This window comes from Poromitra crassiceps (assembly GCF_964638095.1).
Source record: "Poromitra crassiceps genome assembly, chromosome: 9".
Lineage (NCBI taxonomy): Eukaryota > Metazoa > Chordata > Actinopteri > Beryciformes > Melamphaidae > Poromitra > Poromitra crassiceps.
Genome location: NC_139630.1, coordinates 35,895,157 through 35,914,520, shown reverse-complemented (window position 1 = coordinate 35,914,520; position 19,364 = coordinate 35,895,157). Strand labels below are relative to the sequence as shown.

Here is a 19,364-nt window from a genome sequence, read left to right as displayed (position 1 = left end):
GGCTCAATACACAATGAACGGGACGCTGAAAACACACCCCACCACCACCAGCCGTACCACCAGAGCAGCGCGGTGCCGCCTGCCGCGCACACACATCAGATCAGGGCAGGCTCGCCGCTTCCATCACCTTCTCTTCCTCCAACCGTACACTAAATTCATCCGGTTAAAACCATTATCTGGGTCTGCAGGTCCTAGCATGTTTTTTTCTTGCCTTATTGCTCCCGGTTCCTCGGTGGGGGTAATTAGGGTAGTAGTAGCCTGGCTCCAGACCTTCGAAGCCATATCAGGCTAGGTAAAGGGGGGATTTGGCGTCAGACTTTCCTAGGTGAAACGCGGGATGTCCACGCCCCGAACTCATTTGATTAGTCGTCCTAACCAAATTGTTGTAGCCTACTTGCCTAACCATAAAAATAAAACCCCTAAGAATATTTTAAAATCAGAAAATGCTTGTTAAAATGTGTATGTTTGACCCCAGTCGTCAGATGGAAGGCAAGCGCCTTACCTATTAAAGGAGAATTCCGTTTTACACCCTGGACCTTATTTCCAGTTTTAAATATGATCAAGTATAAGTCACCCCGAGAACTTCGGTTTGATAGTATCAGCAGAAACTATAATGAGCTTGAACTGCGACCTGAAAACGAGGAAAACAGGGCATGTGAAATGCATGTATTTATGTATTGTAAACTGATGTAAATAGCTTATTTTCCGACACACAGCGGGTCATATGCTTATTATATCTGTATCTGAGAGAGAACGAGATGAGAGCGATCTAACATACCTCTGTGCTACCAGTGTGGCACAGCCTGCTCTGTTTGCTGTCCATCACATAGGTATTCCCAGCTGCTGCTGCAATCCATATGACATTCAATACAGGCGGCCATTTAATTCAAATGATTTGTCTATATTCTCTAAAACAGATAAATATAGCTAAGCTACATCTATCTATAGCCTATTATAATGACAGGAGTGTATGTCTCCCTCTCTCTGTCTCTCTGTCCTTCGTGTATCTCGAGAACAGTTGGTCGGATCGACTTCAAACTCGCGGAGTACGCTTAGCGGCGGGGTCCGTTTTTGGACAGTTTGGACAATATGAATAATAATTATTATTAATACATTTTTCTTCAATTCTGCTCCGCCCGTCTGAACATAAAACGAGCGCTCCTCTCTGGAGCTGTTATGACCTGTCCATTTTGAAAGTGGACACGCAGACAAGAGTGAAAAGCTCTGAGAAAACATGTCATGAGAAGTCTGACCTGGTGGCGCAGAGACAGAGTTGGTTGTGGGATTGAGCTGCTGCCAGTTTTGAGCTTGTGGGTTCGAACCTCAGTGAAACACTATTTTGAAGAACTTCCCAAGTGAAGACTGAAAAGATTTGACAGAACCTTGTAAGACTTCTGTGACACAAGAGATTGACAACTGCGTGAAAGTCTTGAGGTTGTGTGTTTGACCCTCAGTCACTCATAGATTTTGAAAGTGGACACCCAGAAGACAGACTGAAAAGCTCTGAGAAAACATGTCTTGAGAAGTCTGACCTGCTGGTGCAGAGATTTAGTTGTGGGGTAGAACAATATACGACCAAGACAAACAGACTCAGACGCAGGGAAAGGGAAAAAACATACATCGACATTCAACATTACAACTTGGTGCTATCAGCCGCATAAGGTGCTTATTTGTTTATAAAAGATATAGTGTGCATGGGATCCCATGAGATACCAGCCAGGCGAGCCATCCGTCACCCTCAACCTCAGTCACTTGTCACTCTAGTCTTAACCTTGTCAAAGAAGGCCAAAAATGGGTCCCAGAAATTTGAGAACCTTTTAAGTGCATTGGTTCTCGGGGACCTGAGTCTCTGCAGTCTTTGATATGTTGCCTGGACCAGATGTTGCCAGGTACTAAATTGGCTGGGATACAGTAGATCTGGATGCTTGTTGATCTGTGTGAGGCCACAAAACAGGTTTCCTCAAGTCAGGGATTGGATCATGGGTGTGTGGTTAACTAACAGGTTATTGTTCAGGCCATTGTATTTGTGCATTACGTCCCATCTCTGACTGTATTCAATAATAAATGGAATTCCTTGTAGAATTAAAAGATCTTACTGCTCAGTACAGAAGTCACAGCCTACTTCCCTTCTAAAGAACATAGCAGACATACAAAAACAGTACATCAAGATGCAGAGGCAAGACGGACTTGGTTTCCATTTTGTCAGTTTTATTACACGTGTTACAAGTCACTTTTACATGTCCAAAGGTAAATAACACTAGGGTCAAAGCAGGGGTGAGACAATTCCAACAAAGTTAATAATACATGTCTGGTGAGTCCGTGAGAAACATTACCGAGGTTTGAAGACTACAAAATAACTTAACCACCACTTTTCAAACAATCATTGTTTTACAGGTAAAATCAAACTCTAGTGCAAAAAATCATAACCAACAAACAAAACCAGTTTAAATATGTAACCACGAGGTCTGTGCAAAATGGGAGTGAGGCCATTTATTTAACAGAAAGCGGAACTTAAATACATAATATTATAATAATAGCAGATCACTATATCATGCAAAACACGATGTCTCAAGTTGTCCATGCTTGTTGATGGTACTAGTCAGTCTTTTCTAGGTTAATCTCTAATCCTAAACACCACAGCTACAATCATGATTGTACAAAACTGAAAGCTGGCGAGCAGAATAAAAGTGACCTTGCCCCCCCCCCCCCCCTTTTTTTTTACATGTAACATCGATTAGTTCTCATAAATAATCCTGCAGTCATAAAAATCTCAGCCTGTTAGATACTACATTGAACAAAGCAAAAAGTGCTTCATTGGCAAACGTCGAGGTTAGGGATGGTGAGCGTTAATTTTCTGATACCATTTTCCAGACTGCTTAACAATCAGTCTTTATCGATGCCACTATCAATACTTATTTATTATTTGGTGAGGCAATTATTTCCTTCTTTGTTTAGTTAGTGGTGGTTAGCAGGCAATTCAATTGAATTCAAAACTATAATCAATGTATGTTTTTGCACCAGTGATTTGAGGTAAATTACATGATCTTTGTCTCTCGAGACATAACGTTGCGTTATAGGACCAGCTAGTCTCAATACCAGCATTGATAAACTCAGACTTGATTGATTTTCGGGTTTTGAGAAATTATTGATCGATACCGATCCCCATCCCTAGTCCTCGTAGAAGCTTCCGAACGGCTACTGTTAATATCACAGCGAGTTTCAAAATAAAAGCATGCAGCTGTGTTTATATACAATGAAGGAAAAACTCAAGAGGGGAAAGGATGGTAATCCACTAGTAATGAGCATACAATATATTTACAATGCCAACAGCATGGATCACCATGACAACTGCTGAGGAATTCACAATGAAATTCTAGCAAATGAGGAGGAGAGGCCGGGCTGCGTTCAGGGCCCAGAGGCCTTTCAGAAATGTTGTCTTTTTTTTTTAAGCGGCCATGTTGATTCACTCTTTGCACATTCTTTGGCACCACCGCTCCCTTAAACTATCGGCTACGACCAAGCTTATCGCAGAGAGGAATCACCTTGAAACCCTCTGCCTGCCCTGAACGCAGCCCTTGAACTACGAGCCAGAACAAATCCACATACCTGTTTTTTTTTTGTATCTATTATTTTGCTCACTTCACTTTTGGAAAACAAAAAAAAGAATGATGCAGGTGATTTTGTGGTGTCTGGTGTTTCGGGCGATTTCAATCAAAGTCTCTGTTGACAAGGACCAGAGGGGCGACCAGGGTCCAGACGTACAGGACGATGCAGATCCAGCTGGAGCAGATCTTCACCCAGACCGATGGCCACTTGCTGGTCATGGTCTGGTAGGTGGAGTCAGGGCTGGAGAGAGGGACAGAGACACGAGACGGGCGGGTGAAAACCCTTGGTTCGTATGCCTAACCTAGAAGAGGGTGTGACTTTGGCACTCTATATCCAGTCGAGGTGTACAGAGATGTCATTATCTGCATCTGTTCAATCAACAAAATCACCTGTCTCTGTACACGGAGCCAAAGTCACGCCCACTTCCAGGTTAGGCATACGCACCAAGAGATTTCACCAGCCATTTATTTCCCACAGACATTTAGTAAAATGCTCATAAAAATCATACCTGCCAACAATGGGCTGTGAAAAAGAGGGAGATTTTCTGGGGTATCGCTGCATGGCCTACCCTTGATCCTAGACCCATCCTGTGAGTACGGGTCAGGAAACCTCACCCCATTGAAAGTTAGCTTATTTGTGTAAGATAACCTGTCTGTTGCTGGTAAAGCTTTAAAATACGTGGAGGAGGCGTCCGGATCTTCCAGATTTCTGTGACAGCTGAACCGCTAGTTGTAACTTTCTGCAACCAGTTCGGCTCCACCCACAAAATACGTAATCGCTGTTTACAAACATAAAAAGGGTCTATAGACACTGGGCTTTCCCACTGGGTATACTGTATGAAGATGTCCGGCACTGCAACTTTGGCCATTTAGTTTGATCCTAGACCACCCCGACAGTGAGTATGAGTCAGGAAACCTCACCCATTTCTAAGAGTCTGTTCCTGGCAAACCTTTAAAATATGTGGAGAAGGCATCCGGACCTTCCAAATTCCTATGAGAGCTGAACCGCTAGCTGTCACTTTCTGCCACCAGTTCGGCTCCGCCAATGAAAATACGTCATCGCTGTTTGCAAACACACAAGGGGTCTGTCTATAAGGTGGTGAGCATCACACCAATCCACAAACTGTTTGATTTCAGAGTGGTAAGGTGAATGTGTCTTGGTCTCTGTGAAGTAAGCAGAGGACATTGGCGTCATCAGAGAATTTTACAATATAATTTTGTGGGTTTTTGCTCACACACCCGTTTGTGTATGCTGTGAAGAGAACTGTGGAGCTCACAGACCCTTGAGGAACCCCTGTGCTAATAGATTTTTCTAACTCTGGGTTTACCTCAGTTTTCAGTAAAGACACAATATATTTATCAAAACATTTCATCACAATCAATGCTACAGGTGCAGGCCTGTAATCGTTGTTCTCAACTGGGCATTACAGTCAAACGTGTGTGCAGCCCAGACCTCAAAGTGTGAGCAGTAAGTCTCCCTATATTAGCCTACTTCTAATGTGCCCAGAGTTTCCTCCTGCGTTGTGGGCTGCTGTCAACTCAGTGAAACGTTTTTTTTTTATACCAGCACTGCACCACGTGACGATTAGTTGATGTTGACTCGACTTATTTGAAAGAAATCGAGAAAGCTTGACTTGAAAAAATCAGGAGTGGTGCACCCCTTACTGCCTACCTGTACCAGTTGGTGAGGGTCATCATGATGTATAGTGAGGCCAGGAAGAGCATGAAGTGGAAGAAGCTGTAGGAGTAGGTGACGCCGTCGCGCTCGTTGTCCACGGCTCGCTGGGCGCCGCCCACCTCCTCAGGCCCCTCCCCCCCTGGCGCGTCCTCCATGAGCGCCGACTCGTCACTGCTCAGCCTCAGCTTGCTCACCTGGGCGTTGGACGAGTTGCGGATGCTGCCGGGCCACACAAAGAATGACTACATTTACATGGACTGCAATATTAAGACTACTTGACCTTAATCTAAATAAGACAACATTCTGATTAAAGGTCACATTTGATGCAATTTTTAACAGTTTAATTGTGTCCCATGGGTCTTTAAAACAAGCTTATGAATTCTGTTGCAAAAAAGCCCTCAAATCCAGCTTCTGTGGGACTTCTCTAACCGCTCTGTCTCTCCCCTCATTAACTATTTGATGTTTTGAAGGAGCGCGACCTCTGAGAAGATGATTCATAGATCCATCCTTGGTGCAGTTGATTGTTTTCTGTAAATGTTTCCATTCTACACAGCTATACTACAGACAACAAGGTTTGATCTTCCACATTCGTTGACAGGATGGCGCTGTAAGCGGATAAATGTCTCACCTGTTAAAGCTGTCTCACCTGGTAAAGCTCTGTCTCACCTGGTAAAGCTCTGTCTCCCCTGTTAAAGCTCTGTCTCACCTGTTAAAGCTCTGTCTCACCTGGTAAAGCTCTGTCTCCCCTGGTAAAGCTCTGTCTCCCCTGGTAAAGCTCTGTCTCCCCTGGTAAAGCTCTGTCTCCCCTGGTAAAGCTCTGTCTCCCCTGGTAAAGCTCTGTCTCACCTGGTAAAGCTCTGTCTCACCTGGTAAAGCTCTGTCTCACCTGGTAAAGCTCTGTCTCCCCTGGTAAAGCTCTGTCTCCCCTGTTAAAGCTCTGTCTCACCTGTTAAAGCTCTGTCTCACCTGGTAAAGCTCTGTCTCCCCTGGTAAAGCTCTGTCTCCCCTGGTAAAGCTCTGTCTCCCCTGGTAAAGCTCTGTCTCACCTGGTAAAGCGCTGTCTCACCTGTTAAAGCTCTGTCTCACCTGTTAAAGCTCTGTCTCACCTGTTAAAGCTCTGTCTCCCCTGGTAAAGCGCTGTCTCCCCTGGTAAAGCTCTGTCTCCCCTGGTAAAGCTCTGTCTCCCCTGGTAAAGCTCTGTCTCCCCTGGTAAAGCTCTGTCTCACCTGTTAAAGCTCTGTCTCCCCTGGTAAAGCTCTGTCTCCCCTGGTAAAGCTCTGTCTCACCTGTTAAAGCTCTGTCTCACCTGTTAAAGCTCTGTCTCACCTGTTAAAGCTCTGTCTCACCTGTTAAAGCTCTGTCTCCCCTGTTAAATCTCTGTCTCAGCTGTTAAAGCTCTGTCTCACCTGTTAAAGCTCTGTCTCCCCTGGTAAAGCTCTGTCTCCCCTGGTAAAGCTCTGTCTCCCCTGGTGAAGCTCTGTCTCCCCTGGTGAAGCTCTGTCTCCCCTGTTAAAGTGCTGTCTCACCTGTTAAAGCGCCGTCTCACCTGTTAAAGCGCCGTCTCCCCTGTTAAAGCGCCGTCTCACCTGTTAACACTGTCACCTGTTAAAGCGCCGTCTCACCTGTTAACACTGTCACCTGTTAAAGCGCCGTCTCACCTGTTAACACTGTCACCTGTTAAATCTCTGTCTCAGCTATTAAAGCGCTGTCTCACTTGTTCAAGTTCTGTCTCACCTGTTTAAGTGCAGTCTCACCTGTTAAAGTGCAGTCTCACCTGTTCAAGTGCAGTCTCACCTGTTAAAGCGCTGTCTCACCTGCTAAAGCTCTGTCTCACCTGGAGTAGAGGACACACATGAGGAAGAGGAGGAGTCCCACGATGCCCTGGGCGTCCCACCACTGGACGGGGTCCTGCCCGGCGGGGCGCGTGCTGTTCATCCCGATGATCCCCAGAAGGCTCGGGTTACACTTCCTGTCTGTGGAATGGGAGCAGGACAGTCAGCTATACAGTGCCTAAGTCCCTCCCGGGACCTCAGGAAGTAAATTCCCCCATTCATTTCTCCACTGACGTTTGGCGATTCATCTCGTAGCTGAATCGCTTGTTTACAAAACGTCAAAAGATAAATGAATGGGTTCGTGCATGCGTGCATGACTAACAGGCAATGTACACCAGATGCTTTACGGCTGCGTTGCAGATCCGGCAAAACTGCTGGATCGACTCTCGCCCGTGTTAATTGATGGGGGATACATGCGGTATGGAAAGATTATGCACCGGTTATCATCAGACAGAGGACAGTACAGTGTATGATGTCATCATCTTACCAGGCTCGTTGGTCATGGCAGACCAGGTGAGGTACATGGTGTACAGCGTGACCAGGGAAGACTGCAGCAGGCCGGACCTGGGCTGGGACTCCTTCACACAGAAAACACCGTGTTTTAGCAGAACACATCTGTTATTTGGCCACTAGATGGCAGTTTGCACAGCAATTTATATTGGTGGACAGTGAGTGACACAGCAAATCCTGAGATGGATCAAAAGCCAGTTCAAAGCCAACCTAGCATTAGGTTTAAACAATGTCCAGGCTTCATTTGAATATCAGCAGCCTAAATATTTGAACAGGCACACAGACATTTCCCTAGCAATTCTGAATCAGTGGAGTGGATCTGGATCTAGTGTCAGTGCAGTGGAGTGGACCTGGATCTAGTGTCAGTGCAGTGGAGTGGACCTGGATCTAGTGTCAGTGCAGTGGAGTGGACCTGGACCTAGTGTCAGTGCAGTGGAGTGGACCTGGACTTAGTGTCAGTGGAGTGGACCTGGATCTAGTGTCAGTGCAGTGGAGTGGACCTGGATCTAGTGTCAGTGCAGTGGAGTGGACCTGGATCTAGTGTCAGTGCAGTGGAGTGGACCTGGATCTAGTGTCAGTGCAGTGGAGTGGACCTGGACTTAGTGTCAGTGGAGTGGACCTGGATCTAGTGTCAGTGCAGTGGAGTGGACCTGGATATAGTGTCAGTGCAGTGGAGTGGACCTGGATCTAGTGTCAGTGCAGTGGAGTGGACCTGGATCTAGTGTCAGTGCAGTGGAGTGGACCTGGATCTAGTGTCAGTGCAGTGGAGTGGACCTGGCTGGACCTAGTGTCAGTGCAGTGTAGTGGACCTGGTCCTAGTGTCAGTGCAGTGGAGTGGACCTGGATCTGAGGCAGGATGGAGAGCACGGAGGCTCCGATGCAGAGCAGCATGTTGATGCTGATGAAGGCCTTGTTCTCAGTACAGCCATCAGCGTGGGTGTAGTAGACGTAGAACATGACCAGAGACACCAGCGACAGCACGTAGTTCACCGTGGTGGCCGACAGCAGAGCTGCACAGGGACAAAGGTTCAAAGGTCAATATGGATTAGCTTAGCAAATTAACAGTTTGGGGACACCACACGTTTCTGTATTTTAACTATTTTACACATGTTGACCTTTCAACCGGAAGTTAAGTAATCGTCTGTGAAGTGCGCGATATTTCTTTCCCAGGATGGCGAAGGCATGACACACCCTTCTCTGCCTCTGATTGGCCTAGCATCAAACGTTGTTGATCCAATCACATTCGCTTGGCTATCCTACCCTGCGTCTCTCCTCGTCTCCTGCGCCAATCAAGAGGCAGAGATGGGCGGGTCATGTTCCCAGCAGCTCCATCTTCTCCACTCAGGACTCGTTCCAGGAGTGGGCCTGTCTGCCTGCATACCTGCCTGTCTGTCTGCGTACAGCCTGCATGTCCCTTACATGCGTACCTGCCCGCCTGTCTGCGTATCAGCCTGCTTTTCTGCATGCCTGCCTGTCTCTTACTAGCCTGTCTTTCTGTGTACAGCCTGCCTGTATCTTACCTGCGTACCAGCCTGTCTGTTTGTGTACAGTCTGCCTGTCTCTTACCTGCATACCAGCAGCGGGAGTTGCCTTCCTCCATCTTCTCCACCCAGGACTCATTCCAGGAGTGGGCGAAGTCGATGAGTAAGACGAGCTGGATGAGGATGAAGCAGAAGGCCCCGGCCATGCCCATATAGAACCACACTGTGGAACAACACAGGGGTCACAACAGCTCAGGGTGGAGTTCTCAACGGGCCTGAAAAATTCACACCCGACGCCTCTTTTAGTAAGGTAGACAACGAGACACGACGCACGTGGTCCTGGGCCGAATTTGCCCTCAATGTTTCAAAAAACAGCTGATGGTCATGAATGGATTCGATCACACACTACCAGATCATCTGTACGACCACCATAAACTAGCACCGCCTCACATTGTGACACAAAATCATGCGATTGTTCAGCCTTGAAGTCGTTCCGTGCATCCCCCGCCTCAGCTGCTTCATCTTAGGGCTGCACAATTAATAAAATATGAATTGTGATCAAGATATTGGCTTCCCACAATCATGAAAACAAGAACATCGAAAACACGCTGTGGTGCGTGTCGTTTCAGCTCGAGTCGAGAACAGAGAGCTGGTGTCTTTGTCTGTTTATTTTTAAACCTTCCTTGGGAGAAGACGACAGTTCAAAGAAATATATATATATTTTTTTTGGTTCAATAAATGCATGATGTTCCCCAAGTCAAAGAGTAATCGTGTCAAATAATCGTGTTCTCAATATATATATAAGTATTATTTTGACCATAATCGTGCAGCCCTACTTCCTCTGCTGTTTTCCTCATTGCATTTTTATATTGTGTGAAATGTCACAGAAGAGACGAGGACCACAACAATATAGAGACGAGGACCACAACAATATAGAGACGAGGACCACAACAATATTTACCGGTAGTGAAGGGACCGTCTGGGATGAAGAAGGCTCCAATGGTGATGGCAGCTGCTGCAGCAAATTTAAAGAACCAAAATCTAAAGAGAGGAGGATATAAGCGTCAAATAGTGACCTTGATCTCACTGACATGGTTTTTCAAAGGCCAATAACAATACGCCGATGCCGATTATACTTTGTGCAAATATCTTGACATTCTTATCATTTTCATGTGAAAAAGTACCAGTTATTCAGTTATTAGTGAATAGCCGAAATGGACGCGGAAAAGGAAAGCGGAAGTGACGGAAAAGGCACCGTCACTTCCTTTTCCGCGTCTGTTTCGGCTATTCACTAAGAATGTTAACGCGTAAACACACTGCATAGAAGACGTCGTAAAACTCGTCTTAAAACAACAGTGGAAAATTACTGGAAAGTCGCGGCACAAGTTGCTATTTAGACTGTAAACAGTGGAGCACGGACGCGGAAAAGGAAGTGACGCAGGAGAGGCCCGCTGTACAGGAAGCTGGGAAAAACGGTAGGGCTGTTCCCAGAGTCTATTCTTCAAATAAAAATAGACTCTGGGTTCCCAGATTGCATCAGTCCATAAAACTTTGTCCCAGAACTTTTGAGCCTCATCTCTGTACTTTTTGGCAAATTCCAATCTGGCCTTCCTATTCTTTGAGTGGTTTGCATCTTGCGGTGTAGCCTCTGTACTTTTGTTCCCCCGAGTCGTCTGCAAACGGTCAGGGGGAAAAAGTGGAAGGGTTTATTGTGTGTGGCTTTACCCCATTCTGGTTTGGTCACGTCCCAGCTAACATTATCCCCAGGGGAAGCAGGCAGTTAGCTCCTGGCTCATACTAACTTTGTAGCGTTTATGCGATCCACTTCCCCGCAGCCAACGCAAACCAAAACACGACCAAACATGACACAATAATGTCGGCTGAAACGTCCAGAATCCTTCCCGGCCGTCCCGGGGCTGATCTGGCCGATAAATTGTCCAGGTTGCCGTTTGCAAATTACTTTTATCAGCTAACATTTCGAAAGCAACCAACACCGGTCTATGCTGTCAGTCTGCCGTGTTTGCTCGCCAGGCAGCAGCAGCTGGCTGGGCTCGCGCACGAGTGCGAGCACAGGCTGCCTGCAGTTAATCTAACGGCCACCGGTGTCAGTAAGTATCAGAAGTTTATGAAGCTTGGCCCAGCTATTTTGAGACGACTGAGCGCACAAGGCTGAAACTCAGAGATTCTGAGTTTTAAGGACCTCTTTATAAATCCAAGCACTTTCCAGCAACCCTGTTTGAAATAGCATCATGAGCCACATGGCAGGTGTGTGTGTGTGTGTGTGTGTGTGTGTGCGCGCGTGCGTGTGTGTGTGTGTGTGTGCGTGGTGCACATGGACTCACCCGTTGTGCAGTGCAGCGCGGGGGTCCTGGCTGCTCCTCACTTTGATCATGAGCAGAGAGAAGAGCAGGAAGGACATGGCCATACCAAAGCACACACGGTACACCGCCTTGTAGCCCACCAGTACGTCACAGTTTACGTGACCTTCGACCCCGGGGAGGGACGTGCCCATCCCCCCCTCACAGAACCCCGGGATCTGCAGAGGAGCACCGCAAAGAGGAGAACATTTAAAGCTGTGCCTGGGCTACGTAGGGCTGTCACGGTCATCGCATCCCCATGTTCTCTGTGTTTCAATAACGAATGCGTCTTTGCCTGTGTAAAAGTACCTGTGTATGAAGTGATAATCCAATTCGTTGGCAACAAATTTAATAATCAATTTTTTGCGATTTTATCGATTCATTGTTGCAGCCCTAGCATTTACCTTCTTGAGCTGGCCCTCCATGCCGGGCATGAGCATGATGCAGGCCACGCCCACCCCCAACAGTAGGAAGAAGGCATAGATGAGGCGCGTCACGGTGGAGTTGTTTCCGCTGGGGCAGCACCGACACAGCAGGCAGGGGGCGCTGCCGCACAGGCACGGGATCTGCAGGCAGACAGGCAGGCGGTGGTTAAATCCCCGATCGTGTCTGCCTGGGCTGCGCTATCAGCTAAATTCTAACTTTGCTGAATGGATAGAACGGGGTTTTTTACCCCACCTTGACCACGCCCCCCAGCCAGGCTGAGCCAGCTAACCAGCGTCTATTGTGGGCGTTCCTAGAGCATGTATGGGCGTTCCCAGACATGCGAACTGTCTCTATGTGGATTGTGCACAGATTTTGCACCGATACGACTATGCAAATGCCCTGCTTCACAATATACAGAGGAAACCCTGCCCATATGATGTGAGAAGCAGCTGCCCCTCTGTATTTTCACATGATCTAATCTGGCCCCCATTCAAAAAAGACAAAATGTATAGGAAATATTTTAGTACTGTGTGCAAACATACTATTGCCAAATAAAATAATTCTGATCAGAGTTATGATTAAAAGGTTGGGTGGGCCCCAGAAGATTTTCAGTGTTCAAAGTGGGCGGTGGCATTCTGAAGTTGTGACTGTCTGCTTCAGATCAGAAGCAGTGTGTTGACGTTTATCATCTGACAGGCATGTTTGCTGTTGGCCTGTCACTTCCATCACACTGACCCAGAGTCAGACATGTTTCACAATCAGGCCTGTGGTGCTGTGATGTCACAGTCGGGCCTGCGATGCTGTGACGTCAGCAGCAGATATGCGGAGTCTGTTTACATGTGTCAGTGATTGAAGCTGTTGCGACACTGCACTACACACAGTACACAGCAATACCAATGCTGCCTGTTTACATAAACACACCAAACACCCAACATCCAATCAAGCATCTTCTTTTACACTCGTTTTTAATCTTGGCCCAACGACGAGCTGCAGCACAATCCCGTTATATTTTGATCTTCAGAAACAAAGAGAATATAACACCACGTTAAGCTAGCTCTGTGCTTACAAGAACAGACACATATTAACCAACGTTAAGACTTGACAATCAAGATAGAATGATAATAATATTACATGAGCAGATAGCAATATAATGAAGGCCGTTAGCTGGCAGGAGCAGTACGCCACAGACAGGACAGGACCCCAGCCTGTCTGTCTGTTGTTGCGCAGTCATGGCAAAGCTAATGGCTAACGTTACGACAGCTAATAAATTGTTACAATCTTCGCCCCAAGCGTTTAGTTTGGACCCAGGACTCGAACACATGACATAACGTTACTTACCCAACTCGCCATGGAGCACAGTCCGAGTACGGCCCCCATGACGGGCTGTCTGTCTGCGAGCTTTCCTTTCTTTAGTGGGAGAAGATGGAGGATGCTGCGTTAGCGTCTGTGGTCTGTTTACAAGTTACTTTCACCAAAGAACGTACATTGATAAGAAAGACAGACAACTGAGCGCTCCATCCATTGCAACATCAGCGCGCAGCAGCAGAGCTACGCCTCCGCCATTTTGGCCCCTAAGGAGACTAGCCTACGTTAAACGTGTCTGTCTGGTAAAAACAGCATCCAGTACGTTCCGTATACAAAAGTAGCCTACCTCTGCCAGTTGAACAATGAAGAAATAATATGCATACTGTTCTAACTATTTACTTATTTATTTATTCACTCTATGAAAGAATCAAAGCAGAAACAAACATGTAGGCTAAAACATGTTTGTAAACGTTCATTCTGAATTTCATTTATAACAAATAGCCTACAGCACTTTGAAATCATGGGTTCAGATTTACAAATTAAATTTACTGATTTATTTATTTATTTTTAAAGAAAACATTGGCCTACATTTATTGATGAAATTTCGGCTCCAAGTGTCCTTAAAGCTGCATTAAAACAAAAATGTCAATGTAGAATTTGCAATCATGTATTCTAGCCATAACAAACATTCAAGTAAATGTATGGCTAATGCAAAAATGTAGCGGATAGGCCTGTGTATACTGTAAATATTAAGCTGCAGCTGGTAATATTTCGCTGAAAATAAATAAACAAACAAACAAACAAACAAATAAATAAAATGCCAATTCAATTGACTTAAATATGGCTCTGAGATTCTGCGATTTTGGGTGCGTAAGATGTGATGAATTCTGATCCATATAGATTAGTGACTTTTGCACTTGTCCTGGTCACACACCACTACCCTGCACTCACTCACAATCTCCATACTACTTGTAAATAGCTTCCATCCTAGGCCATCTCTGATCTTTTTTCAGGGCTATGATTACATCCACCAGTGCCATGCTGGACACTTTAAGGCCCTTCTCTCCTAACATGAGGTCAGTCTCTGTCTGCATTGTGCTGCTGATGTTGACGCAAGGGAGGCTGATTTTAGGGGCCAATATGGCGGCGATGCTGCTTTGGCGCTACCGCAGCGCCTCTAGCGTCTGTTTCAAAAGAATGCATTAGTATTCAGCTCTTTCCTTCCACGCTCTTTGCTTCAGCAGAGTGGCCTGACGTCACATCCTGCATAAACAAAGATAGATAACGAGATAGATGCAGTGTTGACACCATTTGTCTTCATACTTTTTTCACTGCAATGTCCACATTTTTTAAAATGCATTTTAAGCTGTCCTTAGTATATTTATTTTAACAGAAAAAGCACATTTTTCTTTCTGCAGTAATGTTACCTACTCTAATGTATTTGATTTACACATTTCTTTATTCTATATCTTTGTATGCATTTTTTGTTTTTATTTCACACTTACTGCCTGGCATGTATGTCCACAGTTGCAAGGCAAACAGAGGCTCCAATCGCCTCCAAACTTTGACAAGGCATTTTTCAGGGGTCTGGCATGAATCTGGTCCAGACCTTTTTTTTATATTATTATTATTGCACCCATAGGGGGCACTACGCCAATGTTTTAGATTTATTTGAAATGGCCATAACTCACACAACATTGTTCTGATGGCCTCCAAAGGTGGGGAGTGCGCTTACGGGACCTGACGTACTGCAGTGCCGAATTTTGTGAAATTCAGACGTGCGCATAGTCATAGCGTCACCTACTGGCAACACAAAAAGCGGTTTATCTCGCAAAGCGTGGGGAGTAAGCTGCCGGGAACCTGACGGAGTGTGGTGCTCAATTTGGGACATGCGCATAGTAATAGCACAACAGAATTCAAATTTTGTAATATCCCAGGCCTCTCTAGTTTAGAAAACAGAGCTGGCCTCCATTTTCAGCCACAGGGGGCTCCCAGGAGTTAAAGTGCCAGGAGTCCCCTTTGGCCAAAACATTAGAGCCTTAGCATTGGCAGCCCAGTATTAGTGCCTGAACACTGGTAAGGCCAGCCCTCCTACGGACTTGGGTTTTTGCAAGTGAATTTTCGAAATTCTATGATTCTTATAATTCCAGATGTAAGACAGAATTATTGAGTCCAGTTCTTTGAAAAAAGACGATGTAAGGAAGATGGGAGGGTTTTGACACAGAGGAATCTGGGAAGTGAAACCATCTTAACTGAGTTTATACGGCCAATCATGGACAAAGAGGATTTTCCAGTTTTCTATCCATTGTCTTGAAACAAAATCCTCAAAATTCAGCTTAATTATTAGTTTAGGATCCCTAGGTCTCAGAATACTTATTGAACAGACCCATTTGTTTTCAATCTGTGCCGAGGGCGACTGAAGCAGCAGAGAAACCAAAGAAGCACTTTGCATTTCCTTTATTGTTATTGCACGGCTCACAACAATAAAAGAAAGCTGACAGAGGTACATCATGTAAAGTCCTACAAGGGGTGCTTCTACTAGAACAAACAGGATGCAGTCACTTGTATGTTGGTGAAGGCTAAGGAGCATGGTGAGATCCTTCCAACCAGAGACATGGATTCCAGAGAAGTAGCAGCAGAGCGCCTACCTCTCTTTAGAATACATGCAGATACCATCACATAAACTCAACACCATTATCTCAACATCAGGAAATACACAACCCATGAAATGACATCATCTACAGGTGTTGCCGTGAAATGGAGGGATGACTGGAACTGAACTTCACTCACTTTCAGTTCATCTGATTTATTAGTTTTCATTTAACGGTGGTTTCATCCTCTTGTTACAGCGGTTATTTTTGAGAAGTGGAACCAAATGTCTCATTGCCATTGAACTCAAATATGTTGATGAAAGTGATTACAATATAACTTTTCAAACTCTCCAAACAAAGGCTACAAAGTTGCAATTTTGGGTGAAGGTAAACTTAAAAAAGTTACGTAGCTAAACATGCACTGTATGCATTTCTTTAAAGATTTTTTTGGGGCATGTTTGCCTTTTGGATTCAAACCCGCATCAGCCGCGCGAGGGACCGAGCCTCCGTCGTATGCATGCTACCAGGTGAGCCACCAGGACGCACCACTGTATGCATGTCTAAATGAGTTTCTAGCAAAAAATAATTTAAAACCTTCTAATGTCTTCCATAATCTAGAGGTGTTAGTAAATTAGTATGCATTTTTGTGTTTGATTTCATTTTTGTGTTATAACCCTTCTTTTTGCTTTGGTTCAGCATGACTCTAGATTAAATATAGAAGAATGCTTTTTTTTTAATCTACAGTATAACTTGAGTTCTCCTGAACGGACAAAAAAGTCTCACTACTATAATAAGGTGGAGAGTTCCGCACAGCACACGAAGCACGCTAGAAATGAATGCGCAAAGTGGGCAATATTTCTAGTATAAAATGAAAAGCTGCAAATAAATGTTAGAGATTCATTACTCACAAGAGATTAACAATATTGATCAGAGGCCTGAGATTCAGCATCTATGTCCTCTGTTTTAGTGGCAAACTGCTTATGGCAGTCTGGAGCACCACCTATTGGACAGACACACACAACTTCTCCTGGACTGAAATGTAATGCCACCTTCACCATCTTAAAAAGGACAATATAGCTGCTTGTTAGCACGATTTTAGCCTCCAAAAAAAGGAAGGAAAAAAAGTCCCAGTTTTCACGACTTGTTCCCACGTCACATCCAGGTTCCTTTACATAGCCAATGTCATCAATTTATGAACTGAAAGGAAACCACCGACCTTGAACACAATGGCTAAAAGGAATGTTGTTTTTATGAATAGTTTTAGCTGTGTGTGCAGAAATGTACCAAAAGATAACCATAATACAAAAAAAAGAAACATAAATAGATTTCATGAGTATATACAAAAGGTTCAGTCAATTAAGGGTGCTTTCACACTGGCGCCCCGGTACCTTTCCCAAGCAGGCTTGTCCCCAAATTGATCCCAGGACCAGAACGTTTGAGGAGTGTGAAAGTTACTTTTCGTTCCGTGCCCGGGTGCGGAACGGGGAACCGTGACAGGGTCCACTTGAAATGGTGGCCTGGGGAATGCTTTGGTATGCCCGGGGACGAAACACTTGCGAATGTGAACGCCAACCGTACCGAACAACATAGACAACACACAGGCGAGGATACACTCCAGTCGTAGTTGATGACGCAAGTGTACTCTGCAAGTGTTCCGTTGCGTTCCAGTCCCGAGGCGGAAGAAATGTTGTAATGTGAAAGCTGACCAGCGGGGGAGTGGGGGCAATCGTACTCGGGCACGGAACGGAACGAAAGCAATCGTTCCCAGTGAGAAAGCGTCCTAAGACACGTGAAGTGGCCTCCTAGCTGATGCCATTCTAGGAAAGCTGCTGCGCATCTTGTGGATGGTGAAGATATTGAAGCGCCGATCCTAGATCTGTGCCTGCTGGCAGGTCAAATCTTTTGGGTGTCCGCGTTTGGCCTGAGAGAGCAAAGATGAATGGTGATGGTGTGGCTGGTGGGGATTGGGTAGCCATTAGAGATGGGCATTTTATGTTACTTCAATATTCAAGTACTCGCATAAAAAACAGACAAGAATATGGAATGCCTATCAATATCCAAGAGCACGGTCTCTCTCAATTTGAGAGCATGATTTATGGATTTCATGTTCAGATTTTGCAAGTCTTTCCTTCAAAGCCCGCCTCTGCAGTTGATAGTTTTCTGGACATTTTTCCATTCTACACAAGGTTTGGTCTTCCACATTCAGTTGGTGGGGCGGCGCTGTAAGCGGGCAAATTACATGAGTGACCTTGTGATGTCACAAGGTCACATATCTGTAAGTCAAAACGGCACGTTTGGAGGCATTTAGCCTGGCTTTATCTGGGGACCATGTGTTTTTTTTACTTCAATGATGTTTATATAGCACACCCAAGTCCTTTATAATCAAAGAAGCGAGGGAATCTTGTTTTACATGAAATGGGGCCTTTAACAGTTAATTTCGTCGGCTATAGGCCTGTAAGAATATTTATTACCATACTTCACTCTTATGCCCGGTCACCATTCTGCCTATAGCGTTAGATCCTGTAATGATACGTGCACCAATCTATCATTTTTGCTAGTAGACCTGTCCAAAAAAACAAAACAAAAACAAAAACAAAATAAAATAAAAATACGGACGTCCAAATCGAGTATGCCCATCCCTAGAAGCCATGTGCTGACACCAGCCTATTGCTCTTTTCGACGCTGAGAAGAGGTTCTCAACAGACTTCAGAGGTGGAGGATAATGTACACACGTTTGGAGAGAAGGATATCTCTCTGGATGTTCTGGGTCGTGAGCTTCTAAGTGTACCAGCGGCCTTAAGAAAGCAGAGCTCCCGTTGGCATGACGGGGAACAGAGGACTCACCATACAACTCTTCAAACATGCCTAGACTGCTGCTAGTCTACGGCTCTCCACAGATCGGCAGAGGGTGGAGCAGCGACCGGGGCAGCAGGGGGAAAAATTGACCAAGTACAATTGGGGAGAAAATGGTGACAAATTTCAGGAAATAATAATTAAAAAAGATTGCTGTGAAAGACAGAAAATGCCCACATTTGCCCACTCGGGCACACTGAGGGACAAGCACATTGACAATAGCACTTCATATCAAAAAGGTTGCTGACCCCAGCTCCAAACCCTCTCTTTTTCTGTTAGCTTTCGGCATGCCAGGAGACATGTCTATACAGTCTATGGTCTTATTAATGTTAACTCCCTGCTGCTATTTTACATTGAAGTCAACGGCGAGTGGCATGTGTTTTCCCCCTAAAAGAGGGCGGGACCATATTGCTGATCTATCGTATACACCTAGCCACCCCTCCACCCATGCCTTGAATCCCGACTCTCTACGTCCTTCCTATCCCTAGTTACAGCCCCTTTTCCCTAGCCCCACCACCTTCCTTGCCCCGCCCCGGATCAGCTCTGCGTTCTTCCCTCCCACCAAGTTTCATGAAAATGGGCACAGTAGTTTTTCCGTAATCCTGCTAACAAACAGACAAATGGCACCGAAAACAGAACCTTAACGTAAAACGGCCCATATTGGACGATAATTTATCGGATCAATTCAAACATATCCTTAAAACAAAAATAAAAATGCAATGAAAC

The 19,364-nt window shown here is 45.4% G+C and overlaps 1 protein-coding gene across 1 annotated transcript; it reads right to left on the bottom strand.

The window, feature by feature from the left end:
* Positions 1-2,187: 2,187 nt before the first annotated feature.
* On the bottom strand, positions 2,188-13,343 carry LOC310782591 (serine incorporator 1-like). Its single transcript, XM_083643267.1, has 10 exons — positions 13,228-13,343; positions 11,868-12,029; positions 11,449-11,642; positions 10,068-10,147; positions 9,192-9,329; positions 8,466-8,635; positions 7,603-7,693; positions 7,118-7,256; positions 5,278-5,502; positions 2,188-3,846 (listed from the first exon to the last, which is right to left on the bottom strand). The coding sequence occupies exons 1-10, from the start codon at positions 13,264-13,266 to the stop codon at positions 3,708-3,710; spliced, it is 1,377 nt and encodes a 458-aa protein (XP_083499393.1). The 5' UTR covers positions 13,267-13,343; the 3' UTR covers positions 2,188-3,707.
* Positions 13,344-19,364: the final 6,021 nt, after the last annotated feature.